The 19,568-nt window shown below is 37.6% G+C and overlaps 2 protein-coding genes and 1 long non-coding RNA gene across 20 annotated transcripts in view; 2 read left to right on the top strand and 1 right to left on the bottom strand.

Annotated features, from left to right (window-relative positions):
• The window catches only part of LOC136841868 (sperm-tail PG-rich repeat-containing protein 2-like), a 92,559-nt gene extending 90,033 nt beyond the window's left edge, over positions 1 to 2,526 (top strand). For 8 of the 9 annotated variants that reach the window (XM_067109274.1, XM_067109273.1, XM_067109272.1 and 5 more), the window contains one exon: positions 1,682 to 2,526. In XM_067109274.1, the coding sequence (XP_066965375.1) occupies positions 1,682 to 1,759 (78 nt within the window). In that variant the 3' untranslated portion in view covers positions 1,760 to 2,526. Of the gene's footprint in view, positions 1 to 214; positions 431 to 1,681 lie in introns of all 9 variants that reach the window. The other variant, XM_067109266.1, reaches the window with a different exon arrangement.
• LOC136841871 (uncharacterized) overlaps positions 1 to 12,014 on the bottom strand; it is a 320,425-nt gene extending 308,411 nt beyond the window's left edge. Inside the window, exon 1 of the long non-coding RNA XR_010854115.1 lies at positions 11,551 to 12,014. This is a non-coding gene — a long non-coding RNA (uncharacterized lncRNA). The remainder of the gene's footprint in view (positions 1 to 11,550) is intronic.
• Positions 11,983 to 19,568, top strand: part of LOC136841870 (longitudinals lacking protein, isoforms H/M/V-like) — a 31,916-nt gene continuing 24,330 nt past the window's right edge. The window contains exons 1-4 of one of the 10 annotated variants that reach the window (XM_067109282.1): positions 11,983 to 12,271; positions 17,859 to 17,936; positions 18,333 to 18,509; positions 18,739 to 18,835. In XM_067109282.1, coding sequence (XP_066965383.1) covers positions 18,345 to 18,509; positions 18,739 to 18,835 — 262 coding nt within the window. In that variant the 5' untranslated portion in view covers positions 11,983 to 12,271; positions 17,859 to 17,936; positions 18,333 to 18,344. Of the gene's footprint in view, positions 12,708 to 17,858; positions 17,937 to 18,332; positions 18,510 to 18,738; positions 18,836 to 19,568 lie in introns of all 10 variants that reach the window. The other 9 variants (XM_067109277.1, XM_067109283.1, XM_067109278.1 and 6 more) reach the window with 9 other exon arrangements.

Here is a 19,568-nt window from a genome sequence, read left to right as displayed (position 1 = left end):
ACTACGTGGTTGTGGATTGCTAAAGTATCTGTAAAGTATCATAATACAGAAGTTTATTAATTATTAACTCTTGAAGGTGAGTTCTAAATATGTTTAAGTATCAGATTATTAGCCAGCACCTGCACAGTAGGCATACATTAGGTCTGAAAGCAAAAAAAACAAAAGGTCTGTGTAATGACCTTCTTATAAATTGTGCATGATTCTTGTGGCTTAGTACGTGCCGATGGGACCCAAATTCACCATGTCAGCAAGGCCTGCTGAAGAAGTTGACAAAATGAGAGTGCCCGGGCCTGGCACCTACGAAGCGGGGGACCTGGACAAGTGCCGGACTAGCCTACCAGCTTTCACTATGGCACCAAAGACCACCCTACCCATAGACCACACGATAAAGCCGGCGCCGAATGCGTACTCGCCTGAAAAATGTCTGTCGGTAGGTATCAGCGAGAGGAGAGGGTGAAGAGATAGAGTGAATGACAGACCCGCAGGTAAGACAAGAGTCGTGAACTAAGCTTCTAGGGAAGTTAGTCCTGTTTAAGTTGTTAGGAAAGAGCCGGAGTTGCTGAAGACAATATAGAATCTTATCAGGGTAGATGAAGACTTCGTTAACTTGTACTGAAGTTTTTGGACTAGCTAAAAGCCACTATTTTTTAATCTTTATGTTAGGACGCCACCCAAGTGAAGGGGCACATAGTGAGCTGAATCATATATCAAAATATCCTTGATATCATCTTATTATTAAACTGTAGGCATTACTTAAGGCTCTTTGCAGCGTCCCTTCGGCCCCTAGCTGCAACCCCAAGGGACGCCCCCTAGCTGCAACCCCTTTCGTTCCTTTTACATTCTCTTTCTTCCATCTTACTCTCCACCCTCTCCTAGCAATTGATTCATAGTGCAACTGCGAGGTTTTCCTCCTACTACATTTTTCAAACCTTTTACTGTCAATTTCCAGCTCAGAGCTGAATGACCTCATAGGTCCCAGTGCTTGGCCTTTGGCTTAAATTCTGTATTCAATTCATCTCAATCTTATTATTAAAACAAAAAAAGAAAATAGTACATTTCAAAATGTTTAATAGTTCTGCGGGTAGGACTGTCGTTGGTATTAGTTTAGAGCAATTTTCTTCAAATGTGTAAATTAGGACACCAACTTTCGTGAGTTGTATTGGGAGGTCTTGTGTCTCTAGATTAGATAGACGGGTGAACGAAAAAGTTTTATATCTAACAATTGCTTTAACATTAATAAAATTGGTTTTATTAACAAGCCCTTTCAATGACAGCTTTGCAGAAAGCAACTTGTTCCCTAATCATTTTTGTGATTTAACATTGCAAATAACTTGTGTACATATCCTGTATATATCAGCTGGTGCAGAAAAGAAAACATGATTCACCTTTGTTGGGAAAACCATGACTCATCATGACTTAAAACGTAAGCTTCTCAACTTAAGAATGTAGAACTTCTGTTTATTAAGTCTTCCTTTATTTTCCGAATTTGGAATTTGCATATCATAATCAGCATGTTTGATTTCTGTTACTTCTTTCTAATGAACACCATATTCTTTGGAAGCTTGAATTTCAAGTCAGTGGCCCCTGCGGGCTTGTTCCGCATGAACAGGGTTCATCATCTGAATATAATAATAATAATCTATTTATCTTGAAGCTAAAAGGTCACGCCTTACTTTCGCAGACGGAGAGGGCCACTACCCCAATGTTCAGCTTTGGCATCAAACACTCCCTGTACCTCGGAAAGCTCCGAGACCAATAGGCTGGTGGTCCCTCCCGTGTCCCCGAATATCCAGATTCCATCCACTCCTAAGGACCGCATCTGCATGACATCGTCTTGACAGCTACCAGTTCCACGCTGATCCATTTACAAAGCATCTGTGATTCCATAGTCAGTCACTTACTTGATGATTGCCTACTCCCTGCTGAGTCCAACTAATGTTAAAATGTATGACCTAAGATATTCGTAACACGATAGAAACTGTCTCTGAAAAGCATTCAATTAATGCTGTATGTATAAGTAGCAGACCTTCCACTTGTCTTTCAGGCGTTCCAAAAGTATCCTCTAGAAATCTGGACTCTGAGGAGATCATTCATTTCTGTCAAAAATAGACAAATTTCCGCGTCTGTAAGCACCACATTGGTTACTTAAACGTCATCATATCAAACTCGTAAAGACATCCACAAATTCCTCGAGAATTGTGTGCTCATCTCTTCACTCCTTGTAAATATTATAGTTCCAATACTGTTTACACCATTTAGTAAACATTCATCTGAGGATGAGAAATCTGATATAATGTGACTTCAACCGCGTCATTTGAAGGAACGTGCAAAGAAGAATGTCCGAATAAAGGGTAGCTGACTGTATTTATAGTTATAAAATTCTGTTTGCAAAGAACAGTGGTGAAAGGCATTTTTGGTGGACAAAAACAACTGAAGATATTCAGTTTTCGTTTTTTTTTTTCCTGAATACTTAGCATTCCAAAATATGTTATTTTTACTCATATAGAAATAAATCAAAGAGAATCATGTGGTTTTAACTATATTTATGAATTTATCTTGTTCCTTTACTTAAGGTAATCCAGTAAGCAGCCTGATACTTGAGGTAATAGCATGTTGAAAGTATTCTCCAAAGCTTTCTTTCCATTCTCGCCCACTCAGTTCAGATAAATGCCATTACTAAACCACTAAAAAGAGAAAATCCCAAATTTTTATGTAAACTTTCTTATCCAAAAACTTTTTTTGACACTCAAGAGAACGTTGTATGACAATATCCATGATTAAATTATCATACCAACGTTCAAGAGGATGGTAAAAACGTTTACGCCAGGAGAAACGTTTCAAGTTTCAGTCGTAAAGAGCCACAGACACCTTTAACCAATATGGCTGACATCCCTCACGTGGCTTCTCGCAATAATTATATATATATATATATATATATATATATATATATATATATATATATATATATATATATATATATATATATATATATATATATATATATAAAATATATATATATATATATATATATATATATATATATATATATATATATATATATATATATACATATATATATGTATATGGTAACCCTCTGTCTATCAAGCTGTCTGTCTGTCTGTGTACCTTTACTTCATTCTCTTCGTCTGTCTAACTGTATTCCTGTCAGTTAATCTGCTTGTCTTATCATTACATGAAAGAATATCAAACCCAAACGCTCCTTGTTTTAGCTGCCTTTTCTTTCTCATAAATCTTAAACTGCTGCCGAAGAGAACTATCAAAAATTGCTGGAATAAAGAAGCTATAAGCCACCGAGCGTTGTACTAGGTTGAGTTTTCTTTAGCTATAGAAAGCAAAATCGGTTAATGTATTGAGACTTCGGTAAAGGTACTCTTCACATCTCTTTAGTCACGACTCCTTCTGATAAAAGCTGCCTTCGCCTAGACAAGAACTGCCCAGATACAGAATTTGCTGGCGATAGACCTAGTCTCTGATCAGTCGCTGCTCATACTAGGCCTATGAGAAACTAGGAACCAGAAAACGCCCATCCACGAATGTAACTATAGAGTTCTAGCGCAGTGCTCTTGCAGAAACTTACTGGTTTACATTGATTAGGCCTATGGATTTCATTGCGATGAGACTCATAATGTCACTGGACGTAGCCAAGAATTTCTGCACGATGAAATGCTTGTTGTCAATGTATTCGATACATAGATCTATATATAAATATATAGTCATATCCATAAAAGCGATTGGTCCCAAAGGCTACTTCCCCAAAATCAGTGTCGAAGTCTAGACAACCTAGATCATTCAAACCTACAAACTGCCACTTAGCGATGAACGTACACTAACAAACTTCCCCTTCTTTGTTTGTTTGCAAAGGGACACGGGAGTTGTAGGCTGCTAAGGTTGCTGTCTTCGAAGATAAATAGTTTCGCCTTTTCATGTCTTCATTTTATTATTGTTATTATTTAATGTACTTTCGAGAGACGCTACTGAGACTACTGTATTCCTAATCCAAAAGTAATTCAGGCTATTGCTCCGAAGGGTGAATAAGTCTAAAGCACGGCATTACCAGATTCTCTCTCTCTCTCTCTAACATAGAGGAAAATGAACTATTCTTTAACCCTATCATAAGCAACTATGTAAAGGTATGGCTAGATGAGCTAAGACATCAAATCGTCTCATCTTAAGGAAAAGGAAAATCTTAAAATGAAGGCTGGGTATTGTTAAGTAAAGGCCGCCACTAACGTTCCGTTATACCTGCGCAGTTATGCCTGCACAGTCGGCCTGCGCAGGCAAAATCGAACCCACCAACGTTCAGTTTTGCCTGCACAGGCATAACTGCGCAGGTATAACTGAAAGTTAATGGGTTCAGTTATGCCTGCACAGGCCGACTCTGCAGGCATAACTGCGCAGGTATAACTGAACGTTAGTGGCGGCCTTAACAGAACTTCAGTGAACGACAAGAAGTCATCAGTAATGATAAGACATTTATGGTCTCTCGTATTCTCTCCCTTTCTTCCCGTGTGCCTCACGTGAAATGACTAACATGTATGTGATTAGTAAGCGAGATGCTTATGTGGTTTACTGACTCACTCTCTCACTCTCTCTTCCTTTTATTTGCTCCGTAAGTCTACTGTATTGCTTTGGTAAACGTGTGCCATTGGTCTAATCTCTCTCTCTCTCTCTCTCTCACTCACTCTCTCCTTTTCTTTCTTCGTCTTTCTCATCATTACAAACTTTATTTAAATTGTCTTGTATACATGAGCTTCATTCACATCACTCTGCGTTGCGGAAGATCATCAATAAAGCTATTTTGATCTAGCCTGTGTTTTCATTCACTCCACCAAAACAGATTGCTGAGCAGACAGATTTAATTGAAATTCTACATTGCATTAGCCATGGCCTCTGAAAACTGAACTGAACAGTCTCACTATATCTCGGCCTCTCTTCCATGAGCTGAATATTCTCGTGGTGCAGTAGCCTTGTAAGTGGGAAGAAACCGAAGTGAACAGATGGAAGGTAAAAAGTAGATGTAAATAGTAGAAGCATAAAGTAGAAGTCAGTGCAGCTGGTGGCCTAAGACGGGACACTGTAATGAACATATTATAACCTGCCTGTCATCTAAGCATAGGTCTATAGAGGCTCAAAGGGAACTTCTTGCGTGGCAGGGTGCGGTCAGAGCGCGTTGTCTCTATCCAGTCCTGGTCTCTCTACCAGTAAGAGAGCCATCGGTCACAGAAGCCGTTGTGAAAACAGACTTGACTAAAAAGCCTCTGCAAGGAAACTCCTTATGCAGAGAATGAGCCAAAAGCAGAGGAAGAGGAATATGATTTGGTAACTCAGGACCAACATGTGCTTGTGATATAAGGCGAAAGTTATGTGGATGATATGCAGTTGCTCAAGTAATTAGATGAAATGAAGTTGCTGTTGTAATTGGAAGGCCCCAGACTAGCAACGCCCTCCCAAAAAGCGGCCCGTTAGCGATTAAAGTACTGAACGACTGAAGAATCCTGTTGTGGATATTTGGACTCATCCCACCAACCGAGGCAAAGTAATGCAATATCGGCTGACCATTTTGAGGGTCATTATCTTAAAAGAAGGGTCTTTACTATCTTTAGAGAAGATGGCAACCAGATAAATAGACAGTTGAACTAATACGGTATATTGCCCTATAGTTTGTGGACATCATGTCGTCAAAAATGACGACACTATAAGGGAGGGTCAAGACGTCAAGTCCCTACCTAAGGGATGTTACGTACTTTCCCGAAGCTTGGACTAAGGCGCCTTCATTCAGCCTGCTTGAATACGGGCCAAGATAATCGCTGCTACAGAATAGGAAAAAATGAATACATAGGAAACGATCGACTCAAAGCGGCAAGCAAAAATGGGCCGGAAGATGAACCCTATTCATATGGAACAAGGCCACAGGGGCCATTGACTTGGAATTCAAGCTTCCAAAGAATATGGTGTTCATTAGGAAGGAGTAAGAGGGGGTAAAGGGAAATATAATAAGAAGAGATCTGACTTATTGAAAAAGGAAAAAATAATAATAAATTAATAAATACATAAAAAATGTATTAAAGCGTAAGAAGAATATTATTAGAGTAGTCATACATTGCATTTTTGCTTGACCTTCTATAATTCCAATTGCACGACATCCATTGCGAGGCTGTTCCACAGTCCAACGGCGTGAGGAACAAAGGACCTCTGGAACTGAGAAGTTCGGCAGAGGCACATTTACTGCATATTGGTGCTGCTGTTCAGCGAATCCGGTTGCTCTCTCGGCAGGTAAAGGGGATCAGGGATAAATTGCGAATGTGAAAGATCTCTGTTGAAATACAGCTTATGAAAAAGTGACGAACAAGAGACCATCCGTCGATGGTCCAAGTCATAACTGCTACTGTTAGGAAGCAGAAACCTACCATGAAAATGACATGAAAGTGGAATGAAAATCAGTAGTTAGGTGATTGAAGCTAGTCAGTTTCATCAAGATGAAAGCAGAGATGTGTCTTGTTCTTCCTTCGTTCGGAAGTGATCAGAAAACAAACAAGTGTTTCAAAGACTAAAGAATCTTCGAGATAAAGCTAAATACAGACCGAGAGTAAAGAGGGAAGGAACCTATTCAATAGAAAAATAAGTATCTCTTATTTCTTTTTCATTACATACGATATGATGATATCACTTTCCTCCATCGCTCAGGTTTTATAAGATATATATATATATATATATATATATATATATATATATATATATATATATATATATATATATATATATATATATATAACACAAAACTCTATCAACGTGAACTATTGGAATGCGGAGAACAACAGAGCAGGGTGGACTTGAACAGCACTGTCATAAATGGAACATTGGAACTTCCGCGCTCATACTGCGGCCATATCGTGTTGACAGTTAAGTTTATTCTTTCCATGTAAAAAGGTACCTCGGTCTAAGCTTCTGGACTATACGTAACGTCCCTAGGTTTGAGACGTACCGTCCTTTAGGGTTGGGCTATGGTACTACGTTAATAGGACCGATAAGAATAACTCACCACCCCGCCAAAAAAAAATTCCCAAAAGACGGTGAACTTATAATAATCAAATTTCCAATCCTGAACATTTTTTTTTGCCAGAAAAAAACAAGAACGAAGGAAGTGTCACCTCGTAAAGGAAGGAAGGTAATAGGAATCAGGAACCACAGACACTTGGGGGAGAATCCAAAAGCTTAGAACTAACCACTTTTTTTTCGTTGATAATATCAGCATAGTACAAATGAATATATATATATATATATATATATATATATATATATATATATATATATATATATATATTTGTAAACAATAATAAGAATAGTGTTATATGATATATATATATATATATATATATATATATATTTATATATATCAATAATAAGCCTGGTGTTACACTATGTATATATAAACACACACACACACACACACATACATATATACATATATATATATATATATATATATATATATATATATATATATATATATATATATATACACACACACACACTTGTCAAACATTAACATTAAACATGATTTGCGGAGTAAATGTGTTACAATTACCAAAGCAGAGTTTCATCACTATTTAACATATGCATCACTTGTGAAGATGTTATGAAAGAAACTGCAAAAACATCTGTCAAGGGAGGAAGAGTCAATTTATTCCTTTAAAATTCCATTAATATTGAGAATATTAGTCCTACATTGATATTCCCTTGCAGCATGAGTTAGGAATTATTTTACTTAAGAGTACGGCATTGTCACAGAGGGAATCCAATCAGAATACGGGCGTTTCCTTTCTTTTTTTCTTTCCTTCGGTTCTGAACGTAGGGCTATCACCCTTTTGCCCACATATGCTTATAAAAGGGAAATGTGATCTCTCACGCGTTATGCTAAACTGTTAAGAAGCGACGGTGCTCTCTTTGATACAGTTATCCATCAAATCTGCAATGTGGTTCATACTCTTGTGATATAATTTCTCCCGTTTTCTATAATCATCTCATAAGACACCTAAACAAACGTTTTAAATTTTCTTCTCTACTTTTTGCGTGGGAAAACGTGGGCGATTTTTCTTCTTCCCTCCAACTGATAGGATGCTTTCTCATTTTTCTCTTTCATTCGCATTGTTACCCTAGAAAAAACAAAAGGCCTGTCCAATCTTTCTCTCTCAAGAAGTGAAGCAGGTCCTGACACATGAAAATAAGGAAAGTTAAGGTTTATTCTCTTTACTTGGAAAAAACAAAAGCAATAAGAAAATTGCAATTGTCGAATATCACTGAGTTTAAGGTACAGCCCACTTTCGAGGTGGTGTCGATCAAGTATCGATTACTATAGGATAAGAAGAAACTGCTGCGCCAGTTTTCTTAAATGTATCAATTGATTACGTCTTTCGGCTGAACTCTCTCTCTCTCTCTCTCTCTCTCTAGAATATATAAGTATGTATGTACAGTATATGCTTGAAATCACCGGAACGTGTGAAGGTCATATGCAAATTTTGTTCACTCAGCCAAAGAACACTTGTGTTTTCTTCGTGAATGTCGGGACGAAAGAGTGACTCTCGGAGCAGACGATAACAAAAATGTATCAACATCAAGAAAACTACAACTACAAAGTTATTTGAAGAACTGACAAGGAAAAGAAGGCATTTTAAATCCTCAGTAACCAGTTGAATGAATAGGTCTGCTAAAAGGGTGATACTACTGCTGTGAGCAAATGAGAAGAAAAGCTTATCAGGATCTTAAACGAAAACAAAGCGAATATACTCATTCCAAGAAGTCCATGTGGCTGGAAGTACGACTTAGGCCTAAGGCTGATGGGTGTATTGGCTTTGTCCTAAGGTGCCTTGAGCAGCGTGGAAATAATTTTGGAAAGGATATACTAACATTGCCAGTGAAGATGTGAACTTTGTCATGGGAATTGTCTACAGAAATATGAAAGAGAAACCAAACCCTCCAAACCCCCGCCTCGCCCTCCCCCCCCCAAAAAAAAATTCTCGTTAGCCAGCAATCAATTGAAAAGTGATAAAAATATACACATGACGAAAGCTGACAAATCTGGTGCATTGGTGATCTTGAATAAGAGTAATTAGGCTTACAGAAACAAAATAGTAATCTTTTGAACGGTGAAAATACAAAGAGCTAAACAAATATTCCAAAGATAATGTGAATGGTAATTTCGACGAAAAACAAGTAAAAAAGAGTTTTCTGTACAGCCCATGAAACTCTCAGCCACGGCCCGGTGGTGGCCTGCGTTGTTGGCACCTATAGCCGTGCCAGATGCACGATCATGGATAACTTTAACCTTAAATAAAATAAAAACTGCTGAGGCTAGAGGGCTGCAATTTGGTCTGTTTGATGACTGGAGGGTGGATGATCGACATACTTATTTACAGCCCTCTAGCCTCAATAGTTTTTAAGATCTGAGGGCGGACAGAAAAAGTGAGGACGGACAAACAAATGGCCATCTCAATAGTTTCCTTTTACAGAAAACTAAAAAGGAACACTTAAGAGTAGTAACCGAACAAGACAGGAATAGTGTATCAGCTGTGCATAGTTCGGATAAAGATTGTGGGATGAACTTCGATGAGAGCAAATGAATATGCAATAGTAACAACACAAAGGCTGAGTAATGGAAGCGACACTCACAAACGCATTACCCACAATTGTGGGAAGCAAAAAAATTCAGTAGAATATAGATCAACAAGTTAATTCTAAACGAGTGAGGCCTATTAGATCTGATCAAAAAGTTAAACCGCGCAGCACAGCTTTAAGACCACGAGAGAAGGATCACTGAAAATCCCACCAGATTGGAAGAAGGGAGATGGTTAGCTGGGATCCCGTAAAGATGTACAACAGACCGTGAAACAGAGCTGGTGCTAATACCACGGTCTAGACCGTGGCATATAACAACAGGAGCTCGTGCTATCGCAAAGCTGACTTCATCTGAAACCAGAACAACTGGAAATCTAGACGCTGAAGATGGTAGCAGGAGCTATCGTAAGCCAAGAACAGCACTGTGTAAACGGTCCCCTTATTATTTTGTAAACATCTCGGGCGTGATAGTCTGCCGGTTTCTATCCATCATTATTATCGTTATATGAACGACTATCCAATACAAATACTTTAGCTCCGTTTATGTGAAGAGAGTAAATAAACTTATGCAATGGCAAACTATCACAGAATAGAACAGTGATTTTTTTATTCTTGGGGATAGAAACAATAATAATGATCTCGTAGATATATATATATATATATATATATATATATATATATATATATATAAATATATATATATATATATATATATATATATATATATATATATATATATATATATATATATATATATACATATACACATATGTATGTGTGTATTACATTCCTTAGACAAGTAAATGTTTATCGTTTCTGTAGAATGTGAAGCAATACAGATCATTCTAGGGAAAGAAAGAATTCTCGTCACTAGTGTAAGAACCATTAATAGTCCTGACATGAAAAATCAAAGCATTCTTCTGCAAGATGAGAATCAGCAAATATCTTTTTTTTTTCAGAATGAGAAACAATACACGTCTTTGTGCACTGGAAGAACCAGCCCTCTTGTTGTGGCTTAGAACAAGCCGGCCTTGTGCCAGCATAGGTCCAGATTGAAATAAGGTGTCAGGAGGAATATGATGGGTTATAAAAGGTTGTCTTTGTTACTCCAGATGTCTAACGCGTCGTTACGGAAAAGAATTGCAAAATATCGCTTCAATGTGACACGTTTCCGGTCGATAACTGGGTGACTCGTTGCTAACTTTTGTTCTCTGGGAGCAAGTCGTGAAACAAAAGCATTCTTCGTCATTATTCGTGATTTTCAAAGCAAGCTTCATTAGCAGAATGCAATGTTCATACGAAAAGGAATAGTGAGAGAGAGAGAGAGAGAGAGAGAGAGAGAGAGAGAGAGAGAGAGAGAGAGAGAGAGAGAGAGAGAGAGAGAGAGTAATAATGATAATAACAATAATGATAATGCCTACCACTGTACAAATTACTTGCCTTGCCCGATAGGATTAAACAAGTTCATAATAAGCCTTAGACTATCGCTTCGACTTTTTTATATGGTCAGTTTTGACAGTGATGATTAAAGGTAATGATAACATCAAGCACACTGCATAGTGTCAGCAACCGGTTGATAACAGCAACCACAAAACACCCTTCCCTCCGTTAGTAAAATCTTCACATAAAGTGTCAGCACCGTGAATTAAACCATCCACTTTTTTCAAAGTAATTATTATTCGTATATTTTCCTTTCATAATGGATGCATGCGTGCCATAGGCCTACCTTAATCCCGAAACCGGCTTGCATTGTTTCCTCTCAAAATTGTTGAAGATACATACAGTATACATACTGTATAATGTGTGTAATGCAAATTTATACGTAAATAAAAAAATTTAATTCAAAGCAAAAATATGAAGACACTAAAGATAAACAATTCAATAAGCTGTGTGACTGCTGTATCAATGCAAACTAACCTGATAAATCATCATTTGGTTCAAGTCCCTCTAATGGCGCTGCCGGAAGCTGTTGTCATTCTGGAAAAGCATTGGACATTTTTCTCCTTCCTTTTCTTCCTGAGGACTCGAATGAAAGCAGGCTGCACAAACAATAAGATAATACCAGCCGCGGTCGCGAAAGTTCTTTCTAGACCGTCATATCAAAAAATGAGACACGTAATATGGCGGCCTGCTTCGGACACCACCACCACCGTCTTGAAGCTAAAATATCAATTTGATTTTCTGTCTTGCTTTCACTAATGATCTATAAACAGACAACGGCCATGCAAAATTACATTCGACGCCTTTGATTTGCGAATAAAAGGAAACCATGAAATCCAACTCGAGTGACTTAAAAGAGCGCCGTTTTCCCGCCAGGTACCGAACTAGCCAATGAGGTTCCGAGATGGCGTCTTCTCCTATTGGTCGGCGGCCCGAGACGTTGCGACTGTGTCTACTCATTATTAATTTTCACAAATTTCGTACTTTTCAGAATTTTGCTGATATTTCATGAAATATAATATTTTAAAATAAATATAAAACATTAAAAATGCAATTAAAAACAACAAAACTCTCTAAAAAATTTTAAAAATGCTCTTCCGAGCACACTGCCGTTTCCAGTGGAGACCAACCTAACGATATTTAGAGAAGGACGATTGTTTTGTTATTGAACAAACAGTGGTATCAAAAAATCTTTTTGGTGAGTAAAATACTGTCGTGTGGTTCCCTCGATTCACCTGACACTCGTTCGACTGGTACTACGAAGGGCGAAATAGTCTTGGCAGTAGCTGGGAATGAAGGGAGGAAGAGAGCAAGGGCGGAGAGAGGTTGGTTATGGCGTCCTGTTGTGGTTGCTGCTTATTACCACGCCATAATCACTTGTTTCGTATCGTTTACTATTTTTAATCCCGCGTCCCGTTGCGTGTGTCGGGTGTCGTGTTTGAGCGTTTGTGCCATCGCGTACACTCTTCTGGGGCTTGGTTAGAGTGAGAGATCCTTTTCCTTGTGTTAATGTGCCCTTCTCGTTCCATTGTTGTCATTTTTGAGTAGATTAGGTAGGCCTACGCAGGCCTGACTACCTTGCCGTGGCCTGGGTTCCCGAAGCGCCAGCCCTACCCTAATCTGACGAAGTATAGGTAACTGAAGGGTATCTTAAGTGGTTTAGGGTGGGCGAGATGAAGGTTTCGTAAGATATTTAAGGTTATGCCAAATCATCCTAGGCTACGTGTAGTTAGATCAGGGCTAAACTTAGCCTATCTGCTTTCGGTCGTGCGCCTACGGTACGGTAGCCTTTTGTGCACTACCTTACAGGCAAATGTTACAGTTTGAATTCTCTTCCCAATTTGTGGCCTAGCCTAGATTTTCTCGCAGCATGCACTAGCCCTTTAGGTTAGCCTGCATTTGCCCCTATGTAGCCTATCCGAGCCCAGTTGTTAGGCTACGTCTTTGCTGTTATACTTTCTGTAAGCCAAGCTTATAGGTAACATATGCCATATATTTACTGACTTTTTGTTAGGGTATGTGCTTTAAGTGTACTGTTTTCTCACAGGCTAACATAGCCTATTCATAGAAGCCAGTATAGGTTATCTCTGCCAATACACATTGGTGCTCGTCTGAAGAAAATGAGAAAAACTGTTACAGAGGCAGTATTCATGTGGGTTAAAAAGGTGTTTATTTTGAACTAGCTTTGCTCAACGAAGTTAGGTTAGTCCATCTGTATGTTTTCTTACAGAGGAATTTTATCCACAATGTCTGTCTTCCATTGCTGTTCTGTAAAGTTCACATTAGCCTATCTGCTTGGCGCATGATGGCTGATTCCAGAATCTTCCTCCCATATGGACAGGCACTTTAAAAATATTCAAGGTGACTCATACCAGTGTGGAATTTACAAATTGTCTTGTGGAGATTGTGAAAAAGTTTACTATTTGGGACAACCTGGATGTTCACTATCAAAAAGATTAGTAGAACACTGTTAGGTATGGCCTAGAAAATTTTGGGATCATTCCCTTTCAAATTTGGTCATTGTATTAATTGTAACGAGTCATCTGTATTTAAAAGTTGCAGCACATAGAGGAGAAAGAATCTGGATTTGGCCATTTAGAGTGAAACAGATAGCTTGAACTTGCCAGAAAGGCAATGGTAGGCAGACATCATGGACAAAACTCTAATGATCCTTTAATTAAAATGGTATTCAAGCCAGCCCAACCGCAAGATAGCCATTGCTGAAAGAAAAATACTTGGTCAACTTAGTACTCTCAGGGTCAGGGCTTAGAACTGTATCCATTTCCTGTCGAGAGCAGGTCACAAAAAATATCCCAGGAGGAGACAAATCTGGGCAGAATACTTCTTTAAACCAAACTGATTTATGCCTAATGTAAACATTTTACTTCATAAGAATATTGCCTCAGTGATACCTCATTTTCCACCAAGATGAGGACATGCCTATTTGCCTAATTATAGTGGCATATTCATATTTGTTTGTTTCTTTTATGGGCCTTTTAAAGAAAAGTATTAAACTGTTAGGATGCCATATGTATTGGAAGAGTGAACAAAAAAAGTGAACCAGATCAATTTGGGGGAGGCTTATTACAGGGATACATAGTAAAATAACCTTATGTAACCTTTGGCACTACGTTCTACCTAGCATAAGCTGTATGTAGTAAGCACACCTGTCAGCCAATGGCTCTAGGCTGTAACATTATATATTTTATTGAGCTGTTTATCCATTTTCCCACATTTGTCCTGAGGTCTCTTTCATTATATGCTAAAACTATATTGAAGGTTTGCAATTACAATTGTGCTGTTATTTGACTGACTTTTGCCATTTTTGATTAACCAAAAAAAGATGTGGAATATAACCTAAAGAAGAGAGAGAACAATTTTTATTGTGAGGAACATGAATCAGAAGGTACTTGATGATGAAGCCAACAAAAGACATCAATGTATGAAGTATTACATTGATGCCAACAGAAAATAGTACAAGTGATGGAAACTTAATTTCAAAGTACTTAAAGTTATAATCATGATGTTAATTTTACTTGTGTTACCTTGGTTTTAAGTATAGTAGTTTAATTAGAAAAATTGAAATTGATGTGTTCAGTTACTGAAAATGCAAGCATTGCAATTAAACTCTTATTAGTTATTACTGAAATGGACAACTAACCACCACGTCTTCTCTACACAGTGTTACAGGTACTTAATATACTGTGTAATTTTATATTGTACAATCATCGACTAGCATACATTACACTGATTCACCTATGTCACAGGTAAGACTGATGCTTAGTCTAACCTACACTCAGCACAGTTACTTATAGAATGGAGGGATGTACAGATTAGTGTAAAATGGGTTGGTCTGAAAGTCACTGTTCCTATCCATTCTAACAAAATAGGTGATAGCTTCATCTATCAAAACACCTAACTTCCAAGTGGTGCTACCCATAGACCCAGTCAGGTTGGGCACAGTATTAGAATATACCTTTGAAATCACTGCTGGCATATTGTTTAGGAAAGATAATGAGTATCCTACATCAAGTAAGGTTAAGATGTATCCCTGTAATTACTCTTTTATGTTTAAAATGTATGTTTCCTTGTAATAACTCAGTTCGTTGCATTTCAGTTATTTTTTTGTTTTATGTATTCAATAAATATTGAAGCGTAAATATAAATTGACTTCATCTCTCACTTTAGAACTTCTTAGGCAAGGCATTGGTTTAGATTTTATCAGTAATATTTTACGTTCCTTGATGGCAGAGCAGTAGGATGACGACATTTATTTTGTACAGTAATTAGGTTAATACTTTAGAAAACTTATTAACTTTTAGAGGTTATGAAGTAATCAGTTTCATAACATGAAATATTAATTATTGCCACTTACTGACAGGTTAGGCAACATTGCTAAATCAGCTAGGCTAGTCCTATTCACAAACTTAAGGCCAGGCCAAGTTGAGCACAAACAACCAGTTCTAGCAGAGTGGTTAGAAATAGTTTTGGAAGTATGGTAGTCATAAGGTTATTTAGGGGTAAGTAATGGATTCATCTGGTAAACTTGGCATTCTTTAGTGAACCAAGACCTATTTTGTCTGAGTTCCACAGGGTAGCATTCTTGGTCCACTGATATTTTTAGTGTATACAAGTGATATGGTGGTTGGCCTTGAAAACAAGATTGTTCAGTATGCTGATTATGCAACACTTGTGCGTGAAGTAAGGTCTCCGTTTATGAGAAATGAAGGCGCCCTTAGCCTCATTCGAAACATAGACTGGATCAGTGAGTGGTGTAGTCGGTGGGGTATGAGGCTGAACTCCAGTAAAACAAAAACACTATTGATTAGCAGATCTCGTTCAGATTTCCCACCCCATCCTTCCCTTCAGGTGGATGGAACTCTGCTGAATGAGTCTGAAGCTTTAACTATGCTAGGTGTAACTTTTTGAGAAACAACTAAAAGTTTTAGCAAAGGCCTTATACATTTATAACATGAAATCAATGCAACCTGTTTTAGGTTGTTTTTGCTTCCTTTACTAGAATACTGTTCTCCAGTGTGGATGTCTGCTTCTGCCAGAGATTTCTCTCTTTTAGATAGAGTTGTTCATGGTTGTAGGTTTCTGTTTCCTAATAGTAGCAGTTATGACTTAGACCATTGACGAGTGGTCTCTTGTTTGTCACTTTTTCACAAGTTGTGTTTCAACTGAGATCGTTCTCATTCACAATTGATCCCTGATCCCATTTGTCTGCCAAGGGCCACCAGATTCACTGAATAGCAGCACCAATATACAGTAAATGTGCCGCTCAGTCGAACTTCTCAGTTCCAGAGGTCCTTTATCCCTCGCACTGTTGGACTGTGGAGCAACGTCCTGGATGATGTTGCACAATTGGAACTTAAGAAGTTCAAGTGAATGTGCAATGCATCACTACCCTAATACCATTCTCCTTGCATTTTAATACATTTTTATGTATTTATTAATTTATTTGTTCTTTATTAATAAGTAGGGTCTCTTCTTTGTGTACTTCTCTTTACCTCCTCTTACTACTTCCTAATGAACAACATATTCTTTGGAAGCTTGAATTTCAAGTCAATGGCTCCCGTGGCCTTGTTCCATATGAATAGGTTTCATCTTCTGAATAAGAACAATTAGATCAAACCAAAAGTCAAGTTCATCATTGTCACCCCTGACTTCCACATAATGCAAAGGATCTGTGAAATTCTACCACTCTAGTCTTTCCCATGCTTTATGTGCCACAAATCCCCATTCGTCTCCAGCTTCTCATCTCATGATTCTCATCCAAGTAGCTCTGGGTCTTCCAACTCTTCTGGTTTCCACAGGAGCCCAGCTGACTATTGGATACTGTTTTTTCAGGGGTTTTGTTGAAGACATGTCCAAGCCATTTCCATATCCCATTCATCATATTGTCTACATTTTGGACTTCTGTTTGTGTTAAAGTTTATTCTCAGGATTCAGATCAGTTTGGTGGTATAAGTCATCCCAGTTGCCATGGGTGTTTCATTCTAATTTGGAACAATATTAACCTCCAGCAATGTTATTTCATTTCTAGCATTTTCAGCTTCATGGTGAAGAATAAAAATTGACACACACACTGGCTCCTGTAACTTTACATCTTTCAGCAACAAATGTTAAAAAGCCATAAAATGACAAAGATTTATGTCAAGTCCAAATCACATATGAACAAATGTTAAAAATATAGAATAATTCTTAAATCATTTAAAAGAATTGAAAGGTGTTATTTTGCATGAAGTTTGGCTGTAACAGTTCCAGTGTTTGTCCTCAAGGAAGTGCTTGTTCTTGTCACTATTCAAATGTGTTCATGTGCTGTACATGTCATTTCCAGTCTTGTTTGTGCTGAGCTTGTGACTAATGTTTTCCCTGTGACTCCAAAGAAAGTTACTACTGCCAGTACTTGACTAATTAGGATCTTTGCACTGTTGGAAAAAAGGTTGCTATGATAAAATATCATAAAATGGATAGAAAGGTTTCTGCCATGGTTTGTGCTTTCGGATTGAGTTGAACTAGATTAATTAGTGGTTATAGTGTGTTGCATATGGGGGTTAAAAGAGGGTCTAGGTTTTATTAAGGGGTTTTAATTTGTATTTGAACTTTTTTCTATATTAACTTAAGGCCTCCTGTTACCTGCATCATTTCAGTGAGTGGTTAGTTAGACACACAACATTTACTTCACAATTTTATCCTTCTTTGCATTAAATATGCTATTAACTGTATAGTATACACATTGTTTCCTGGGATGAGAACTGTTATTTTTTTTATTTTTTCAGATTTAATGGTGCATGGAATTGCTGGAGACTATCAAAACCTTCTAAGACATTTTTGAAGCGGATAGTAAGTTGTAACAGGTAGGTATCACAGAGATGTTATGAAGGTGTTTTGGTAGAACACCAAGTTCCAAGTCTAGACTGGGGCTGGCTGGGGTGATTCGTTCGTAAATAGTAGATGAAAGACGTAGAGGTTCCAGGTCTGAAAAGTAACAGTTGGACTGTAATAGTAATAATAATAAAAATAATGTACCATTCAAATAACTGTTTACCTCTGATTAAGACCATGTAATGCATTGATATTTGGATAGATATGAAAAAGAATAACTAAGCTGTGTGACCTTGGTCATTGTGAGGTAAGGTTTAGGCAGTGTGAGTATTATTAGGGTTTAGGTATTTTGAGTATTATTACTTTATATATACCCTATAGTTTTTCATCATATAGTTCTCAGTAACCGAGTTATTTTCATTTTGCAGAAGCTTTGAATAATGCCGCCTGTTGAAATCCAGTGGTGCGATCATTCCTCTGTCTTGCTGGAGTATTTGCGTCAGCTTTATGAGGAAGGTCGTTTTGTTGATGTTGGTTTGGAATGTGAGGGACGTCAAGTCAAAGCTCACAAGGCTGTTATATCTGCCTGCAGTCCATATTTAGAGGTAAGACATATACTGTAGTTTCATGCCTGTCAGTGCTTAGTGTATTGGAGGAAGACTTGGATATTGTGCACACCTAGATTCCTCTGCTGTATGAAAGAATGAGTAATTGCTACAATGAAGATGAATTTGTAATCTGTGAGTGTTCCTTATATTTGAGGTAATTATACAGGCAGGTTGTCATAACTCCAATATTTTCGAAGTTATTTTTAATATATATTTTCTTTCTCAGGGTTTATTGAAGGGTAATCCAGCTAGAAGCCATCTTATAAAATTCAATGGATATTCTTACACCAGTTTACGAGCAGTCATAGATTTTATGTATAATGGTAAGTACAGTAATATTTTTTACTTGAATGGAGTCCATGTTGATAATCCAAATGTATTATTTTGAGGTGAAACTTACCCTCCATCATTAGCTTTATCTGCGGCTTCTTGGCGCAGGTTTGACAATTGTTAGAATTGTAGTAATCATTAACGAGCAAAACCCTTCTAGGAGGTGGGGGTAAGACAACGATTGTTATGGTTGATCAGGCATCTCGTTGTGAAACTGGCCAGACGTGTAGACAAGTGCTCTAAAATTTGTGTTTGTTTTCTGGGTTAATGATTAGATCATATGGTTTTGGTGTGTATTTGGTATTATGGATTCTTCTTTTCTATCTTCCTTATCAAAATCTGTTAGATTTTGTAAGGTAAGGTACAAGACCAGATTGAGTATTGACTTACATACGCACGAACTTGCATGGATCATTGAGAGGTGAATTATGATTCTGAAAACCTTTGTGATCATTGCAAGGTTGGTAATTGATGTGTGTATTGAGTAATTGACATGCTTATGCACGAACTTGCATGGATCGTTGAGAGTTGATTTACGTTTCTGACAACCTTCGTGATCATTGCAAGGTTTTGTCTTTGAGAGAGTTATGGAGAATAAATTGCCAAATTAGAAGAGAAAGATAGACTTACAAGAGAGTAAATGAACAGTTTTGAATCTAATTTACTTTAGAATTAACACCTGGTCAAGAAGTTAGGGATAAGCCTATAGTTTCTTCTGTAGTAGAT

Source organism: Macrobrachium rosenbergii, chromosome 9, assembly GCF_040412425.1.
Source record: "Macrobrachium rosenbergii isolate ZJJX-2024 chromosome 9, ASM4041242v1, whole genome shotgun sequence".
In the NCBI taxonomy this organism is placed as follows: Eukaryota; Metazoa; Arthropoda; class Malacostraca; order Decapoda; family Palaemonidae; genus Macrobrachium; species Macrobrachium rosenbergii.
The sequence above is the reverse complement of the archived record's forward strand: the minus strand, read 5'-3'. Positions and strand labels throughout refer to the sequence as shown.